Raw genomic sequence first — 18,693 nt, 5'->3', positions numbered from 1 at the left:
AGCCCAAGAAAAGTGAAAGTCACCCAGTCGTGTCCAATTATTTGCAGCCCCATGGACTGCGTAGGACCAGGGCCAGAATTCCCCAGGCCAGAATATTGGAATAGGTCGTTGTTCCCTTTTCCAGGAGAATCTTTCCAACCCAGGTCTACCCGCATTGCAGGTGGATTCTTTACCAGCTGAACCACCAGGGAAGCCCAAGAATACTGGAGTGGGTAGCCTACACCTGCTCCAGGGACCTTCTGGACCCAGGAATCGAACCGGGGTCACCTGCATTGCAGGCGGATTCTTTACCAACTGAGCTACCAGGGAAACCCCAGAGGATCAGAAAAGACTGTTTATTTCACAGTAGTGAGCGCCTAGCGGAATCATATCCAAATGCAGAGCACCCAACTCAGGACTCAAGGTTTGCCCGTCTTCTATACAGGCTGTGGCAGGGGCGGGGGGTGGGGGGCGTGGGGAGTGGGGGGTTGGGCGCAGAGCTTTCATACAAATGAGGTGTTTCTTAAGGAGAGCTAGGCAAGGAAGAGAACGCGTCATGTGTCATGTTCTCAGTCAGGTCTGCAGCTTAAACTATCTTCTTTCAACGCCATCTCGGGCAGTTGGTTAACGCACAAACAAGCCGGTTTACAGAAGCCAAGGTGCTAAACCGAGCATTACATGGGGGATTTGCTAATCCCTTTTCAGATTCATAAACAAAATTACATAAAACTAGACCTGGAGTGCTAACTGGAAGGCGATTACGGTTAGATCCTCATCTCACACACAACTCCAGGGTTTACTTGGCTGCGGAAATAGGGAGAGGACGATGGAATGGAGTTCTGCTCTGCTCCAACTTTATTGGGAATAGGAGTAATCCTAATCCTTTGTGGTACAACCCTTATTTGATGTTGTGGGTGGCTCTGAAAAGAGCCTTTGGGTTTATAGTTCGCACTCAAATGGAAAACAAGTTTACGCCCTCTCCCCGCGGATCCGGCGGGCAAGCTGGATGTCCTTGGGCATGATGGTGACGCGCTTGGCGTGGATGGCACACAGGTTGGTGTCCTCGAAGAGCCCCACCAGGTAGGCCTCGCACGCCTCCTGCAGCGCCATCACCGCAGAGCTCTGGAAGCGCAGGTCGGTCTTGAAGTCCTGTGCGATCTCGCGCACCAGCCGCTGGAACGGTAGCTTGCGGATCAGCAGCTCCGTAGACTTCTGGTAGCGGCGGATCTCGCGCAGGGCCACGGTGCCAGGCCGGTAGCGGTGAGGCTTCTTCACACCGCCGGTGGCCGGCGCACTCTTACGGGCTGCTTTGGTGGCCAGCTGCTTGCGCGGGGCCTTGCCGCCAGTGGATTTCCGAGCAGTCTGCTTAGTCCGAGCCATGACAAACGACGAACAAATGGCTCCAGTTTCTCCAAACGCCAGCAAGAGGCAGGCAGCCGCCCTCTTTTTATACAGCCAGGCGAACACCTATTGGACCCGAGAACATTCAAAAATACCCGCGCCTTGCCCTGATTGGTCCATTTCTCTGCCTGGCTGCCCGGAAGAATCAAGAGCTGCTTTCCGGTTGGTGAATGAACCTGCCCTTTTTCTATACCAACTCCAATGGCCTGACTTCATTTTATTTACCCTTTCACTTCTAAAATATACAGGAAAGTAATTACAAAGCAACACGGACACTGCCGATGGATTATATATGTATATATATATATACAAAGTACAATCACCAGATTATTTTGGAAGTGCTTAGAAAGAGTAGGTGGGCTACAACTAAAATGACACTCAGGATTTTCTCGGGTGTAACACGATCATTGTGGACAACCAAGATGTTTTTGACGTGTCAATGATCTGTAACTTACTCTCAGTTGTTTCAGCATAACATTTTTTTATAAAGTGGAATCTAGATGCAGAGTGTTTGGGTGTTCCATTGCATTAATAAAAAATGTTTTAAGAGTTCAGCACCTTTCACTAGTGAACTCTCACTTTCCAGTGGGGAAAACATGTCATACGTACCGCTGGAATTAAGGAAATACTGTTTGACTAGAATCGGACTCAACTCAGTTTAACCGGCCAATTTAAACTCGTGATTTTTCTGTTAAAAATTCCTCGTAAACATTTTGAGTGGAGTTAAGTTTTCCTCGAATAGTGAGGAACCCACTTCCTACTTGTGATTTTCGGCCTGATGTCACAACCTTCATATAGACACAATTAAAAAGCATAACAGCTCTGTAAATGGAGAAAGTGGGTGGCTCTGAAAAGAGCCTTTGTATATATCGACTTTTCCTGGGTAACTGAAAGTAAAAGTGCCGTGGGAACGTGAACACTTTACTTGCCCTTGGCCTTGTGGTGGCTCTCAGTCTTCTTGGGCAGCAGTACAGCCTGGATGTTGGGCAGCACACCACCCTGAGCGATGGTCACACGGCCCAGCAGCTTGTTGAGCTCTTCGTCGTTGCGGATGGCCAGCTGCAAGTGGCGCGGGATGATGCGGGTCTTCTTGTTGTCCCGGGCTGCGTTTCCCGCCAGCTCCAAGATCTCGGCTGTCAGGTACTCCAACACCGCTGCCAGATACACCGGTGCGCCGGCCCCGACACGCTCGGAGTAGTTGCCCTTCCGGAGCAGGCGGTGCACGCGGCCCACGGGAAACTGAAGCCCAGCACGCGAAGATCGAGTTTTGGCTTTAGCGCGAGCCTTGCCACCCTGTTTACCACGGCCTGACATACCTGCTAGATCACGAAGCAAAATATTTCACAAGGAAAACCAAACAGAAAATAAGTAAAACCAAAGCGAAAGAAGTATTTATACTAACTGAAGGTAGGCTTGTGTTATCCTCCCATTGGCTAACATTAAGTAACCAATGGGAGATCAGAACCTGCATCCTTAATTTGCATACAAGATTTCTGTCTAGTGACAAAAACTTCCTGAAAAAAGAACTAATAAGTCTATAATAAGTAGACGTTAGTTGTACACTCTTCCCATTGGTTACTATGTTGAACCTATGGGAAATCGCAACCTGTATCCTTCATTTGCATACAAGGCTTTCTCATCTAGTCTGATGGAATTTTAATACTAGTAATAATGGAGTTATTTGGTTTTCTCAAACCGACTGTTCTTAAAATAAACAGGAGGGGCTATTTTCATTGTTCTGAATTTTTAGCTATTGGAATTGTGCCTCATGATTTTTAGAAAGGAATAAATGCAGAATAATTCGTAAAGATAATATTTAAGAGGCAAGTATTAGTATGCTCAGTGTTTATCTCTTCCAACTCAGGGAAAATGAAGAGGAAATAATGGTTTTTTTATCTTGGCCCAAGACTTACACTATCTGAAAAGTAAAAAGTTCCATTTCATTCAACTTACCTATGAGGTCTGCCAGGATCACCTGGGAGGCATGTAGAGACCTGTCCTCATTTTAGAGAACGCGAAACAGAGACGCAGTTTGTTTGCCTTGGCTAAATAACACTGAGTTGAATGGGACCAAGGATTCCAAACTCCTGGCTGGAAAACGGTCATCATTCCCCAGTGCCACTCCCAACCTTTCCACCGTCCGTTTTTTCTCACTTGGCTCCCACACGCAAGACACTAATTACTTCAGAAAACTCCATCATTGTGCATATCGTACTGGACTTTTTGCTGTTAGAGTACTAAAAACTGCAGCACATAAGTCTCTGGACTCCTAAGAAACGAGAGAACAAACCACCCCCATAGCATATAAATACTCAAAATGAGATTATAATATATACTGTAATACACTATACTAATATTAGTACAGAGTCTGGTCTTAAGCTCTCATGTCGAGAAACCTAAAATTGAGAAGTTGCCAAGTGAAGTTTGCCATTTTTTTCTTATAATGATCCATGAAATAGAAATAGATGGGACTCAGATGGATGTGGACTATCATTTCAGGAATTTTTGAGGGCTCGAGCCCATAAGTCTACTAACTCCTAAGCAAGATGGTACAAGGAACAGGAACCTGGTTAGGAAAAAATCGCTCCTAAACCATTTCTGTCATAGAACTATGTTTTGATCCAGGCAACCAAGAAGAGTTTCTTTTTTACCTTCTCTCAAGTCTTCTGACTCCAATGACTTTTTCTCAGCAATATTCATTTCCGTTTTATTATTATCTTCACCATGGACAACAGCAATACACATCTGTAACACTGGCCCAGTGTCTGAAATGTTTCAAAACCCATAAGGGAGTAGTAAAAAGATAGATGCTACCTCAAAGACTTCGTACTATTTTGAAAAGGACAGGGGAGAGGAGGCAGGGGGTTGTATACCTGAAGTTTAAGTAGTAGAGCATAGTCGGCATCTAAAATGGAAGGTTTCAAACAATAAATATTATAAGAGCCCAGGGAGAAGAAAAATCACTGTGAATCAGAAGGATGAAGAGAACTTAAGACAAATGTACATTCAGCATTTATTCACATATATTTGCTGAGCAGTGTTAAGTGCCTGTGTTCTAGATGATGACATCGTGTGCCCTTGTGGTCTTGGGGAGGAAAAAAGTTTCCTCTACCCTTCTAGGTTCTTCAAGTTGATCTAAGAATTAAACTGATATGAGACTGATTTACCAGGAAAAGTCAAATTTAGTTTCATTTGCGGGTTGGATGAAATAAAAATTAGACCCAAGGACAAGTTACACAGTTGAGGCTTGTTATGCCATCTCAGATTAGGGGTTAGGGGCTTGGGACTTCAAAGGGGAGTCCACAGGCAATTCACCGTAAAATGAAAAAAGACAAATGTTTTGTAAACAAATGTTTGCTGGGCCAAATAGAAAAAGTGAGACTCAGAAAAGAATTTAATTAACAATCGGCCATGTCTACAGTCCTAGTTCAAATTACACTGTAGTTACCTAGGGTGATAACTACTTTCCTCAAACAGGTCTGCTTACAGCTATAGACAGCATGCTTAGTGATTATGATAACAAAAGCCACAAAAGCAAAGGTTAAAGTCACAGTTCCAACATGGTGGAAGACTTTGCCTCTTCCCTGTCACACTTTAATGAGTAAAGTCCGTAGTTCATCAGAATTAACTGGGGAGATGTATGAATTTTACTTTTGGCTTCTCATCATTCCTCTGCTACAGTTGTGAAGGCTAGCCTGAAGTCCAGTCATATAACTTTTTTTTTTTTTTGCTTGGTGAAGATCAGCCATGTATTTATTAGTACAGATGTCAGAAGGGCCTACCCTTGAGATTAGGAGGCCCAGGTTTTGGTTTGGGCTTGCATTTAAGAGTATCAGTTCAGTTCAGTTGCTCACTTGTGTCCGACTCTTTGTGACCCAATGGACAAAAGCACGCCAGGCCTCCCTGTCCATCACTAACTCCCAGAGTTTACACAGATTCATGTCCATTGAGTCGGTGATGCCATCCAACCATCTCATCCTCTCTCATCCCCTTCTCCTCCTGCCTTCAATATTTCCCAGCATCAGGGTCTTTTCAAATGAGTCAGCTCTTTGCAAAAGGTGGCCAATGTATTAGAGTTTCAGCTTCAACATCAGTCCTTCCAGTGAACACCCAGGACCAATCTCCTTTAGGATGGACTGATTGGATCTCCTTGCAGTCCAAAGGACTCTCAAGAATCTTCTCCAACACCACAGTTCAAAAGCATCAATTCTTCTGTGCTCAGCTTTCTTTATAGTCAACTCTCACATTCATACATGACTACTGGAAAAACCATAGCCTTGACTAGATGGACCTTTGTTGGCAAAGTAATGTTTCTGCTTTTGAATATGCTGTCTAGGTTGGTTGTAACTTTCCTTCCAAGGACTAAGCATCTTTTAATTTCATGGCTGCAGTCACCATCTGCAGTGATTTTGGAGCCCCCCAAAATCAAGTCAGCCACTGTTTCCACTGTTTCCCCATCTATTTGCCATGAAGTGATGGGAATGGATGCCATGATCTTAGTTTTCTGAATCTTGAATTTTAAACCTACTTTTTCACTCTCCTCTTTCACATTCATCAAGATGCTCTTTAGTTTTTCTTCACTTTCTGCCATAAGGGTAGTGTCATCTGCATATCTGAGGTTATTGATATTTCTCCTGGCAATCTTGATTCCAGCTTGTGCTTCATCCAGCCCAGTGTTTCTCATGATGTACTCTTCATATAAGTTAAATAAGCAGGGTGACAATATACAGCCTTGACGTACTCCTTTTCCTAATGGGAACCAATCTGTTGTTCCATGTCCAGTTCTAACTGTTGCTTGCTGACATGCATACAGGTTTCTCAAGAGGCAGGTCAGGTGGTCTGGTATTCCCATCCCTCTTAGAATTTTCCACAGTTTATTGTGATCCACACAGTCAAAGACTTTGGCATAGTCAATAAAGCAGAAGTAGATGTTTTTCTGGAACTCTTGCTTTTTTCGATGATCAAGCAGATGTTGGCAATTTGATCTCTGGTTCTCTGCCTTTTCTGAATCCAGCTTGAATATCTGGAAATTCACAGTTCATGTATTGCTGAAGCCTAGCTTGGAGAATGTTGAGCATTACTTTGCTAGTGTGTGAGATGAGTGCAATTGTGCAGTAGTTTGAGCATTCTTTGGCACTGCCTTTCTTTGGGATTGGAATGAAAACTGACGTTTTCCAGTCCTGTGGCCACTGCTGAGTTTTCCAAATTCGCTGGCATATTGAGTGCAGCACTTTCACAGCGTCATCTTTCAGGATTTGAAATAGCTCATCTGAAATTCCATCACTTCCACTAGCATTGTTCATAGTGATGCTTCCTAAGGCCCACTTGACTTCACATTCCAGGATGTCTGGCTCTAGGTAAATGATCACACCATCATGATTATCTGGGTCGTGAAGCTCTTTTTTGTTCTTCTGTGTATTCTTGCCACCTCTTCTTCATATCTTCTACTTCTGTTAGGTCCATAGCATTTCTGTCCTTTATTGAGCCCATCTTTGCATGAAATATTTCCTTAGTATCTCTAATTATCTTGAAGAGCTCTCTAGTTTTCCCATTCTATTATTTTCCTCTATTTCTTTGCACTGATCACTGAGGAAGGCTTTCTTATCTTATCTTGCTATTCTTTGGAACTCTGCATTCAAATGGGTATATCTTTCCTTTTCTCCTTTGCTTTTTGGCTCTCTTCTTTTCACAGCTATTTGTAAGGCCTCCTCAGACTGCCATTTTCCTTTTTTGCATTTGTTTTTCTTGGGGATGGTCTTGCTCCCTGTCTCCTGTACACTGTCATGAACCTCCATCCATAGTTCATCAGGCACTCTATCAGATCTAGTCCCTTAAATCTATTTCTCACTTCCACTGCATAATCATAAAGGATTTGATTTAGGTCATACCTGAATGGTCTAGTGGTTTTCCCTACTTTCTTCAATTTAAGTCTGAATTTGGCAATAAGGAGTTCATGATCTGAGCCACGGTCAGCTCCTGGTCTTGTTTTGCTGACTGTATACAGTTCTGTAAAATATCAACTATTAGGAAGAAAGGAGGGGGCAAGGAGAAGGAAGATAGAAGCAAGCAAGCAGGCAAATAACAAGAACTTCTACCCCAGGAGATAATTTTGAAGAGGCTGAGATTATATTGCCACCAAGATCTCATCCCTCCAGAGAGCAATTCTTAAACTGCAGCTTGAGTTCAATCTTTTTTTCTTTTTCCCCCAGAGATGAGGGGAGGGGGTTACAATCTAAAAACCAAGAATTTAACTTCTAAGACAAGCTTCTGTTTCACAACTATGTTTTGTGTATGCTGAGACAGGGAAGTCTTCTCATACAGCAGTCACCTAATTTGTGTGGGATCTGGGAAAAGTTCATTTAACTTCAAAGTTTAAAAGTGGTCTTTTTGAGAAATTCTACTTCGAGTTTTTATTTCCTTATCCAAACACACTGATGTATGTCACCTAAAGATGGTGCTTATAAACCAAAGGAAAAGACTTTCCCCCACCTTTTTAATATGCAGTCAACCGCTGACTTTTCATGGCTCTTCCCCTCATCCAGCCCCGCTGACTCCTTTCCCACAACCAAGGCCCTTCCTATCAGGATTATTTTTGGAGTAGTATGTTCTTTAAAAAATTTTCCCAAGAAAAATTAGCACACCTTCCTCTTCACCTGGGGCCTTCCTAGTCTGCAAATGAGGAGACACCAGATGGGGAGGGCAGGAAATTCAAACCATTTTCCCCTCCTCGAATTGGGAGTGCCACAATTTCAACCCCTTCTAGTGTCATCCCAGGAAGGTAAATGACCCAGGAAACTGGAACCCAGATGTCAGGAATGCAAGAAAAATGGAAACGGCTTTACATTGGCTTTTTCCATCACAATAATTATAACGAGAAATTAGAAAATCTCATTTCAACCATGTGCAGAGTTTGAGTTAACACCTTATAAAAGTGTCCGCGGTTTATTAAAGGAACGACAGGTGATTTTGCTTAAGTTTCCCCAAGAACAGGGAGAAAACTCCACTGACTTGCCTTCCCTGCAACCTACCCTGAAAAGGCAACCTGCATAACGATGCCCTGAGGATAGGGACTCTGAAATCCCCCAACCACTTCCTTACCCGGGAGGAAAATTCTAATCACCATCAAAAATTTTTTAAGAGGACCCGTGGAGAAGAGTGAGCATTCCCAAGCATCTGGATGCTTAGTCCATGGCAAACAGGAAGATGTGTCTTTTGGGGGATGTCTCTTTAATGCCAAGAGACCTTTCAAGTAGTTAGAGGTTCTGGCTCAAAAATTGCTCCAACTATTAACCCCACTAGAGTAGATGCTTAAATCTAATCAATAGGACAGAATTGCATTTATCCCGTGAGAAAACAGCCGTTACAGTCCTTCTTCGATAAAGTGGGTGGCTCTGAAAAGAGCCTTTGAATTAAATGCCTATGCAGGCACTCATTTGGAGCTGGTGTATTTAGTTACGGCCTTGGTACCCTCAGAAACAGCATGCTTGGCCAGCTCCCCGGGCAGCAGCAGGCGCACGGCCGTCTGGATCTCCCGGGATGTAATGGTCGAGCGCTTGTTGTAATGCGCCAGGCGTGACGCCTCGCTGGCGATGCGCTCGAAAATGTCGTTCACGAAGGAGTTCATGATACCCATGGCCTTAGATGAGATACCAGTATCTGGATGGACCTGCTTCAGAACCTTGTACACATAAATAGAGTAGCTCTCTTTACGACTGCGCTTGCGTTTTTTGCCATCTTTCTTCTGTGCCTTAGTGATGGCTTTCTTAGAGCCTTTTTTAGGAGCCGGAGCAGATTTAGACGGCTCAGGCATTGTTTTGCCGTAGAAATGTTAGGGGGTAGTATCCACAAGAAAGATAAGTAGTGTGAGTTTAAAAACCATTTATTTATAGTGCTTCAATGTAAATGAGGAATCGAGAATTCTCACTTTTGATTGGGTAAGATCAGTACAGTTTCACTAAGGTCTGAAGGGAGTGGTTTATGCAAATAAGGGACACACATTTTCTCTTTTTATTGGATAGAAAAGCATCGTACTTTTGACCAATAGGAGACCTAACTGGCGCATCCCTGCGCTGTCTATTAAAAAGTTTTCTTTTTTTCCCCCTTGGTCATCCAGCGTTTTTTTTTTTCTGCTCACAAGTTTTGCTGTTGAATTGTACAAGGTAACTATGTCTGGACGTGGTAAACAAGGAGGCAGAACTCGAGCTAAAGCCAAAACTCGGTCTTCCCGCGCTGGTTTACAATTTCCAGTAGGGCGAGTGCACCGCCTGCTCCGCAAGGGCAACTATACAGCGGGTTGAGCCGGCGCTCCGGTGTTCTTGGCGGCGGTGCTGGAGTACCTGACGGCAGAGATCCTGGAGCTGGCGGGCAACGCGGCCCGGGACAACAAGAAGACCCGCATCATCCCGCGTCACCTGCAGTTGGTTATCCGCAATGACGAGGAGCTGAACAAGCTGCTGGGCAAAGTCACCATAGCCCAGGGCGGCGTCCTGCCCAACATCCAGGGGGTGCTGCTGCCCAAGAAGACCGAGAGTCACCACAAGGCGAAGGGGAAGTAAAGCCTAGACAAAAAAAGAAACTTTTTAATAAACTGCCTAAAGGCTGTTTTCAGAGCCATCCACATTTTCATTAAAAAAAGCTGGTAGCCGGCTTATGCTGCGTAGGTGGTTAATTATAAAGAGACAAGTGATATTAAAATAAAGACTCTAGAAATGTTATCACAAGCATTATTTTAGTGCATAGCTGGCGAAACCTTTGTAATCCACAAGGGCCTTTATAAAGAGAAAGGGAAACTAGTAACAGTACTTAGTCTTGAGTGTAACAAAAGGCAAAGAAATTACTCTTGCCAAGATTAGTTTTCTCTTGCCTTTGCTTTACAAGTTTTAAAACAATTTTTTTTTTCCGATGAAAGTTTATCAGGTCCCAGTGTATATATGTCATCAATTCCACCTTTGCATGCATGTGATTTTTTAAATCATCCACCCAGGGACCCTGGCATGTAGTTTTACAGAAGATAAACTCCGAATTAGGGGAGATCTGATGACCAAAGTTAGAAAGTGGTAGTCCTGGTAGTTCGAGATTTACTTAAAGCTAACCCAACTGTGGGGGAGAAAGAACAATTGTACTCAATTTAGGATTGGCGCAGAAATACCACCTTGAGAACGTGTCAAGAATTAAGAATATCAGGTCCCACTTGTATACTGAATCAAAAGTTAACGTGGTGCCTAAATGGCTCGTTATGTACGTTGAAGTTGGCAATAAGATGAAACAATTTAGAAAAATTCCTTCGGATCGCCTATATTTAAAAAAAAAAAAGGCATAGAAAATAGGGGTAGAAGTAATTCATCCAATCAGATTCTTTCGTAAATAACCGGTCTCCCGGTCACTTTTTAGCCAATGGTTTTATCGCGCGGTACTTTTGAAAAATTCCGAGACCAATCAGAATGCTTCCAACTATATTTAAAGGCAACTACCTACGCTTGTAGCAGACCTTTGGTTTCTGTTCACTCACTTGTGATGGCTCGTACTAAGCAGACTGCTCGGAAGTCCACCGGTGGCAAGGCGCCGCGCAAGCAGCTGGCCACTAAGGCGGCCCGCAAGAGCGCGCCGGCCACCGGCGGCGTGAAGAAGCCGCACCGCTACCGCCCCGGCACGGTAGCTCTGCGCGAGATCCGCCGCTACCAGAAGTCCACGGAGCTGCTGATCCGCAAGCTGCCGTTCCAGCGGCTGGTGCGCGAGATTGCGCAGGACTTCAAGACCGACTTGCGTTTCCAGAGCTCTGCGGTGATGGCGCTGCAGGAGGCGTGCGAGGCCTACCTGGTGGGGCTCTTTGAGGACACCAACCTGTGTGCCATCCACGCCAAGCGCGTCACCATCATGCCCAAGGACATCCAGCTTGCCCGCCGCATCCGCGGGGAGAGAGCATAAAGTTGTTTTCTCTGTACTTAAAAAAGGCTCTTTTTAGAGCCACCCACATTTTCACCGAAAGTAACTGTAACACTGTCAGTGAGGCATTAGAAACTACGAAAAGGTAGAAAGCACAGGTTGAGTTGAAGTTTACTGTTCATAAAAGCTATTGAATTACCTAGAGAACTGTCACTGATAACTAAGGCCTAAGGTCTCATTTAAATATTCACGTCTAGAGGTATAATGTATCCAATGGAATAAACCGATTCCTGAGGCCTACAGGTGATAAAACGTGGTGACTATAACTACAAAGTTAGCAAGTAAATGAGAAAACATTTTTTAAGAAACCGTATCTGGCACAAAACTCAGGAAAATGCCACATTTATTAACTTGAATACAAAACTATAATGCTTTGTTTGCCTATATTTTTGACTATACTCTGGTTCCATCTTTAAAGGGAAATGTTCAGAAATGTTTTGTAGAGTATATTAAGTCAACAGTGGGAAGAGAATTCAGTATTCACTTAAGATGACTGATCACAATTTGTTTTATCCTCTTGATAACTTAGAGAAGAATTTCAGCTTTAGAGCACTACAAGTAATGTCAAGTAACGCTTTAAGGCTTGTTTTATAATTTGAAAATCCTCTGTCAAATTTTCATATGTGAGTTTTAAAATTTGGAAGAATTCTTCAAAGACTAGCTTCTACGTTATACATTTCGCATCTCAATTCTCCACTATGTACTCACTCTCATTACTGGGCACACAGATAAATGACATTTAGTACAATTTCTTACCAATAATTTAGGTGAGTTTGTCAGTGGCTCAGATGGTAAAGAATCTACCTATAATCCAGGAGACCCAGGTTCTATCCTTGGGTCAGAAGAGCCCCTGGAGACGGGCATGGCAACCCACTCCAGTATTCTTTCCTGGAGAATCTCCAAGGATAGAGGAACCTGGGGAGCTAAAGTCCATGGGGTTGCAAACAGTCAGACACGACTGAATAACTAACAATTTCACTTTTCACTTTTTGTCAGTGGTAAGTAGTATTCCCTGAAGACATTCTTAGATCAGACTGGCTAGCAACAAGTGAACTATATATGAACAGATCTACACATCACTTTATATATTGCATTAATCCCCCCAAAAATTTAGATTCAGTACATGTTTTCAAGTCCTACATATTCTCATCAATATCCCAAAATAATCAGACAAAGGTTAATTGTAACAGAAAAGAACATTGAGTGGAAATAAAGGTTTTAACCAGCCTTAATTAAAACATGCCAACATTTAAAAGAATTTCTTTTAAATGAGAGCATGTGAACAGACTATACTCCCAGGGGCCCCTTCCAGGGCCTTGGAAGTACAGAGTCTGACACTTGAGTTTCATATCTTCAGGGTAAATCTGCCTTTCAGCACTGGCTATGCTTTTCCAAATTACATATGGCCTTCCTTGTCCTCCTACTACTCGGTTCTACCGTACCTCAGCAGAGTACCCTGTTGAGAATCACTGGTCTTGGATGACTCAGTAATCTGGGATAGAGCACTGCTTTGCATGATGCTTTGGATGATGGTACCATTTTCAAAAAGATATACCAGGAGAAGAAACTTCATTGAGAGGACATAAAGTCAACTCTGAGTAATGGGAACACTTTCAGTCCAGGTAAATTCTCTGGGACAACTTTACAGGTGTTACTGATCCACTCTGTACTGAATATCACCACCTTTAGAGAGGTCCCTATGCAAGGAAGAAAATAAAACCATGGATTCCTTAGAAGAGTCAGTCTAATAACTAACACTGATAGTTTTCCATGGATCAAGTACTGCAGGATCTAATTGACCTAAATTATTGTATATAACACTTGCTACAACACTGAAAGGCAAGTTCTCTCACTGTCTCTATTTAATAGAGGAGGAAGTTATCGTTGCCGGGAAGCCAAACCCAAACTAAATATTTTTGATCAATAAAATAGATTATACAGAAATGGATGATCAGACCTAGTTTCCTCCTCAACAGAAACTCTCTTGGAGATTGGGCTGCCTCAGGATGAACAGGGAGGGCCTGCAGTGGCCTGGCTGTTGCTAAAATCTGTTACCAGATTCCTGTGGTCAGAAGCCTGGTATGAGGTGCGGTGGGCAGGATGACCAGAAGAAACATCAGCTCCTAGAGATAACCAAGTGTACTTTATGATCTTTAGTCTTAGACTTCAGGACCAGGTCATCATAATTATTTCCTTGGAAACGTCTAAATTCTACTCCAGGGTAAATATTTTCTTGAGTCTTCCTTTCAGTATTTACTATAGAGCTGCTGCTGCTAAATCGCTTCAGTCATGTCTGACTCTGTGCGACCCCATAGACGTTAGCCCAGCAGGCTCCACCGCCTCTAGGATTCTCCAGGCAAGAACACTGGAGTGGGTTGCCATTTCCTTCTCCAATGCATGAAAGTGAAAAGTGAAAGTGAAGTCGCTCAGCCCTGTCCGACTCTTAGTGACCCCATGGACCGCAGTCTACCATGCTCCTCCATCCATGGGATTTTCCATGCAAGAGTACTGGAGTGGGGTGCCATTGCCTTCTCTGACTATGGAGCTATATTGTTCAAAACAGTAACCACTAGTCATTTGTGTCTATTAAGCACATGAAACTGTGGCTAGTCTAAATTGAGATGAGCTGAAGTGTAAAATACATGCCATATTTCAAAGAGTTAGTATGAAAAATAGAATTTAAAAATCTCGTAATATTTTTACCTTAGATTAGTTGCTGAAATAATATTTTTATTTTAGTGGGTTAAATATTATTGAAATGATTTTACTTGTTATACTTTTTTAAAATGTGGCTACTAGAAAAAATTTTAAGACATATGTGGCTCTTTACCATATTTCAGAGGAACAGCACTCTTCATGGAGGGTTATTATACTGGTTTACTGATCAGAAAGTAAATAGTTATGTCCTTAATGTGACCAGGCCTCAGTAATAATGGCACCTATCTTAAAGAACTGTGACAAGAAGGTGTTTGAAAACAAATGAAGAGTGCTCAGCAACAGTGCTTGGCACCTTGTAAATTAGTGCTCAAGACATGCCAGATATTGACACTTCCCTGGCAGTCTTGTGGTTGAGACTCTGTACTCTCTACTGGGTGGCATGGGTTTGATTCCTGGTTAGGGAAATAAGATTCCACTTGCCTTATGACACGTCCAAAGGAGAAAAAAAAAAAAAAGCTACCTTAAAACACTATTGCTGTTACCTCTGTGCCCTAAATCCCTGTTCCCTTCTGAAATTCTTTAATGATGTAATCATATCTAGTTCTGGGCCTGTTTCTCTTTGGCATGGATTTGAAACACAAAGTTACCTTTTATATCTCCCTCAAGCATAGAAAATATGATACCTAGAGCATTGCCTAGGGGAAGTAATAAGATATTTACTTTTTCAGCATGAAAGCACTATGTACAGAAAAAAATAGAATAATGCTTTGCAAGGAGACTTTAATTTCTGTTACATTTCTATCATACATGAAGATTTCATGAATTTTCATTATCTATCACTCAGCAGTTTATGCAGTATTCATTGCCATTTCTGGCTAATCAGCCATTTTGGCCAATTAAAGTATATTAATGCTGTTCTCAGTATTTTATAATAATAAGTGAATATTGAAAATATTAATAATGTTAAAGTTTAGGTTTTATAAACCAAATTGTGACAACGGACTTTTTGTTAAACTAGCTAATTTTTAGTTTCAAATGAATGGGTTATTAGACCCCAGTCAACTATGTAAACTTCCCTCACAGAGAGGGAAGGGAACATAATTTAAGAACTTGGATAAAACTGAGGAAACTGTTGAACATTATCTAAAGACTAAAGTAAAATGAGAGATTTTTACAGTGACTTAAGCTCTCTGTGAATGAACTTTCCCTCTAGCCTTACTAGAGAATAGTTACATTTGTTTTTGATGAACATGTTTTATTTGAAAGTAAAGAACATCTTTAATTTATGCAAATACAGTTGCAGGAAACGTTCAGTGTTAGGATCAACTCTATAAACCCAATAAATTTACACCACAAAAGGGCATTCACAAGAGGTTTAAAGAAAAATAAGAGAATCAACTTTTGCTTAAGTTGGTTCGTCCCCTGCCTCTTAGAGTGGATGTGAAAATGAAATTATTTGACAGAAAATGCGAACATAAAAGAACATGGTGCTGTTACTATAAGCCCTAACTGTGATTTGATTTGGAGTGTCTTTATTAGGTCTTCTGCTATTGCAACTTGACCCAACCTGAGATAAGTGGAAAGGTCCCCTGTGGCAGGAATTCAGGCAGCTCAAAGAACCAGGAACTCAGGTGTCATTAATACAGACATTGCAACCTTTTCTATACATCTCTCATCTCTGCTTTTCTTTGCACTTTGGTTACCATTCTATGCTTTTTATCCACTAGACCTTTTTGCTTTCCTCCTACACAGTGACTAAGACTAGGAATGAACTCCGTGGCCCCTACCAATAATGCAGGAATTAACGTTAACTCACAGATTCGTCCTTGCGGTTGAAAAACTGAGCTGCAGGTCTGCAGAAGCCCCTGCCCCGGTAAACGGTCTTGAGAAATTCTCTACCCAGGAGACATGACATGAAAATGAAAGAATCCACATACAACGCTGTTAATGGAAAAAAAAAATAAAGCCCTTTATTAAAAACGCCACCCCATCCCATATACACACGTTTCAAAACTTTACCAGTATACACTTTTTTTTTTTTTTTTTTTTACTTAGCGTAGAAACATTTGGATTTCACAAAAAGGCGTTTAAAGCATCTACGATTTTCAGATGTTGAGGTTCCCGAAAAGAAGGATCCTTGACTGGCCGGCCAGGACAAAATGGCCGACTAAAAGTGGTTTTTGATGCTGTCAAATCATCACACATTTGCTTATAAAGTCAGAAAGTGCAAGGAACAGAAAGATCCCTGGTCCAGCTTTGCTTCTGGTGGAAGAATCACTGCCACCGCTGTAGCATTTTTCAAATGTTCCTTTGCTGCCAGAGTAAACAGGAATTAAGAATGTGAGGCAACGGCGTCAGTACCCACCCTCTTCCCTGGGTTGAATACCAACGCCCCCACGACAGCAAATTTGACTTTTGAAAACGTAGAAAACGTCCGAAATACGACACATTTCTCTATCAAGCAAATAGGGCTAACCCAACAGAAAGAAAACATTAAGAGACCACAGAGGGAAGACAGTCACCATCCAATTAAAAACAGGGTGAAAAATCACAGGCTGGAGGAATGAGCCAACCGGCGAGCAAGGCGGGACTTTTGAATGAGTTTTTAGCCCAATCGGAATATCCCGTAAGACTGAGAAACTGGCTGGGTTTAGTGCTGGTTGTTTTTGCTCTTCACAGGAGTGGGGCGGGGCCGGCGGAAATCCCAAGTACGCAAGCCAGCGGAAAGCGCTTGCAACTGCTGACCAGGAGGCTGACAGAAGACACCGCAGGGCAAGGGGCAACCCACAGGAATGGGTTCAAACTCTGCAAACTCACAGCAACCGCTCTCCCCTGCTCTCACTGCTGTTCCTTGGGTAGTGCCAGCCATCTGCAATAACTCCCGCGTAAGCCTACGCTTGAATAAGAATCTAAAGATAAGGATACACAACACGAAAAGGAGTATACAGCTCTTTTTTTGAGATCAGTGGTGGCTCTGAAAAGAGCCTTTTGGGGTTTTAGAAGCAGACGATTTAACAACCTACTTCTTCTTGGGTGCAGCCTTCTTGGGCTTGGCGACCTTGGGCTTAGCGGCCTTCGGCTTAACCGCCTTCGCTGCGCTTTTGGCGGCCTTCTTGGGCTTGGCAGCCTTAGCTTTCTTGGGGCTCTTCGCCACTTTCTTGGTCACAGCAGCTGCGGCCGGTTTCTTCGCTTTCTTCGGGGTCTTCTTAGCAGTTTTCTTTGGAGTGGCCGCGCCCGTGGCTTTCTTGGTCTTCTTAGCCGCCCCGGCAGCCTTCTTGGGCTTGGCCGCACCCGCCTTCTTCGCCTTGGGCTTGGCCTCCCCGGTGGCTGCCTTCTTGTTGAGCTTGAAGGAACCAGAAGCCCCAGTGCCCTTAGTCTGCACCAGGGTGCCTTTGCTCACCAAGCTCTTGAGACCCAGCTTGATGCGGCTGTTGTTCTTCTCCACATCGTAGCCAGCGGCCGCCAGTGCCTTCTTGAGCGCAGCTAAAGACACGCCGCTGCGTTCCTTGGAGGCGGCGACAGCCTTGGTGATGAGCTCGGACACCGGGGGCCCGGAGGCCTTCCGGCGCGCCCCAGCCGGCTTTTTGGCAGCCTTCTTCTTGACTGGGGTCTTCTCCGCAGGAGGTGCGGCAGCGGGAGCAGCAGGAGCAGTCTCCGACATGGTGAAGATCTAGAACTCGGGTACAAGTGGCAAAGCGCCGATGAAGCTGCGCTTGGGCCGGGCCGCCGTATATATAGAGCGCAGGCGCGCGCTGATTGGTGCTCCGGTCGCCCGCCTGGCTGGCAGGCTCTGAGCCGCCGCGATGCGCCCAAGTTGTGTTTGTTCTACTTCACAAAAGGGGGAAAATATTAAAATACCCTACACCAAATCACCCGAATTTGGTCAGGAAAGGATCTGAGAAGCCTCAGGCTTCGTGCTCTCCATTTATTTTGTTCACAATCACAAACACTACGCGTCCAGACGTCCCGAACTCCCCCAACTCCTAGGGAAGTCCTGGGCAGTCGGAGACCACTTTCTGTTTTTCTTCTAAATTACCTGTTCGCTCCTTTGCCCCTGAAAGTTCTTTTTCTCAGGGATGGTTGGGCACATGCTTCTCTTCTTTTGGGACCAAAAACGAAATGGTTTCCACCTAAATTTTCACCATAATTCTGTTTCTTCGCAAGGGAAGTAACACAGGTCCTCTGTGAATTCTGCGTACAGACCCACAGGAACTGCGGACTGGGACCAGGATTCTGGGACCAGTCCAAAGCTGTTAGAGCGGGATGGGAGGGGGTTCGTAAGCCTTGGGGGGTCCTGAGTGATGGGGGGTTAGAGACTTAAATCTTTGATTTGAAGACATTGAAACTTTATCAAATCCCTCTTTTCATAGATGGGGGCGGGGCACTCTTTTCACTTCTCCAAAGGCGAGAAATTGGGCTGTTTTTTAAAAGCTCTCAGGTTCCCCTCTGGGTTGTGCAAGGCGGGGGGTCTGGCCCTCAAGAATAGGGATAATGAGGGAAGAAAGAAGACCCTCTTAAGCCTACAAATAACCCTCAATAGACTTAACAGTGAGGGACATTTAGATGATCGGTTTTCAAAGAAAGCAAGCATTTATTTTTGTATGCTGTAATAAAGAAATGAATTGCAGCACACGAAAATTCTAGATTACTTCCAGTAACAATATCTAAACATATATCATGGCACAGGACACTTTCTAACTGGGAACTCAAATA

General features: G+C 43.6%; 5 protein-coding genes and 1 pseudogene across 5 annotated transcripts; 2 read left to right on the top strand and 4 right to left on the bottom strand.

Annotated features, from left to right (window-relative positions):
- Positions 1–321: 321 nt before the first annotated feature.
- Positions 322–2,087, bottom strand: LOC109576896 (histone H3.1). Its single transcript, XM_019985538.2, has one exon. The coding sequence runs from the start codon at positions 1,357–1,359 to the stop codon at positions 949–951; it is 411 nt and encodes a 136-aa protein (XP_019841097.1). The 5' UTR covers positions 1,360–2,087; the 3' UTR covers positions 322–948.
- A 131-nt stretch (positions 2,088–2,218) lies between these two features.
- Positions 2,219–2,765, bottom strand: H2AC4 (H2A clustered histone 4). Its single transcript, XM_019985543.2, has one exon. It carries the CDS (start codon positions 2,692–2,694, stop codon positions 2,302–2,304), a length of 393 nt encoding a protein of 130 aa, XP_019841102.1. The 5' UTR covers positions 2,695–2,765; the 3' UTR covers positions 2,219–2,301.
- Positions 2,766–8,761: 5,996 nt separating this feature from the next.
- On the bottom strand, positions 8,762–9,218 carry LOC109576907 (histone H2B type 1-B). The gene has a single exon (XM_019985548.2). It carries the CDS (start codon positions 9,188–9,190, stop codon positions 8,810–8,812), a length of 381 nt encoding a protein of 126 aa, XP_019841107.1. The 5' UTR covers positions 9,191–9,218; the 3' UTR covers positions 8,762–8,809.
- A 25-nt stretch (positions 9,219–9,243) lies between these two features.
- On the bottom strand, positions 9,244–17,693 carry H1-2 (H1.2 linker histone, cluster member). Its single transcript, XM_070778304.1, has 2 exons — positions 15,797–17,693; positions 9,244–9,938 (listed from the first exon to the last, which is right to left on the bottom strand). Exon 1 carries the CDS (start codon positions 17,639–17,641, stop codon positions 17,000–17,002), a length of 642 nt encoding a protein of 213 aa, XP_070634405.1. The 5' UTR covers positions 17,642–17,693; the 3' UTR covers positions 9,244–9,938; positions 15,797–16,999.
- LOC109576902 (histone H2A type 1-D-like) lies at positions 9,546–9,935 on the top strand (annotated as a pseudogene).
- On the top strand, positions 10,856–11,350 carry LOC109576895 (histone H3.1). The gene has a single exon (XM_019985537.2). It carries the CDS (start codon positions 10,894–10,896, stop codon positions 11,302–11,304), a length of 411 nt encoding a protein of 136 aa, XP_019841096.2. The 5' UTR covers positions 10,856–10,893; the 3' UTR covers positions 11,305–11,350.
- Positions 17,694–18,693: the final 1,000 nt, after the last annotated feature.

This window comes from Bos indicus, chromosome 23 (assembly GCF_029378745.1).
Source record: "Bos indicus isolate NIAB-ARS_2022 breed Sahiwal x Tharparkar chromosome 23, NIAB-ARS_B.indTharparkar_mat_pri_1.0, whole genome shotgun sequence".
NCBI lineage: Eukaryota > Metazoa > Chordata > Mammalia > Artiodactyla > Bovidae > Bos > Bos indicus.
This window is presented reverse-complemented; position numbering and strand designations above follow the sequence as displayed.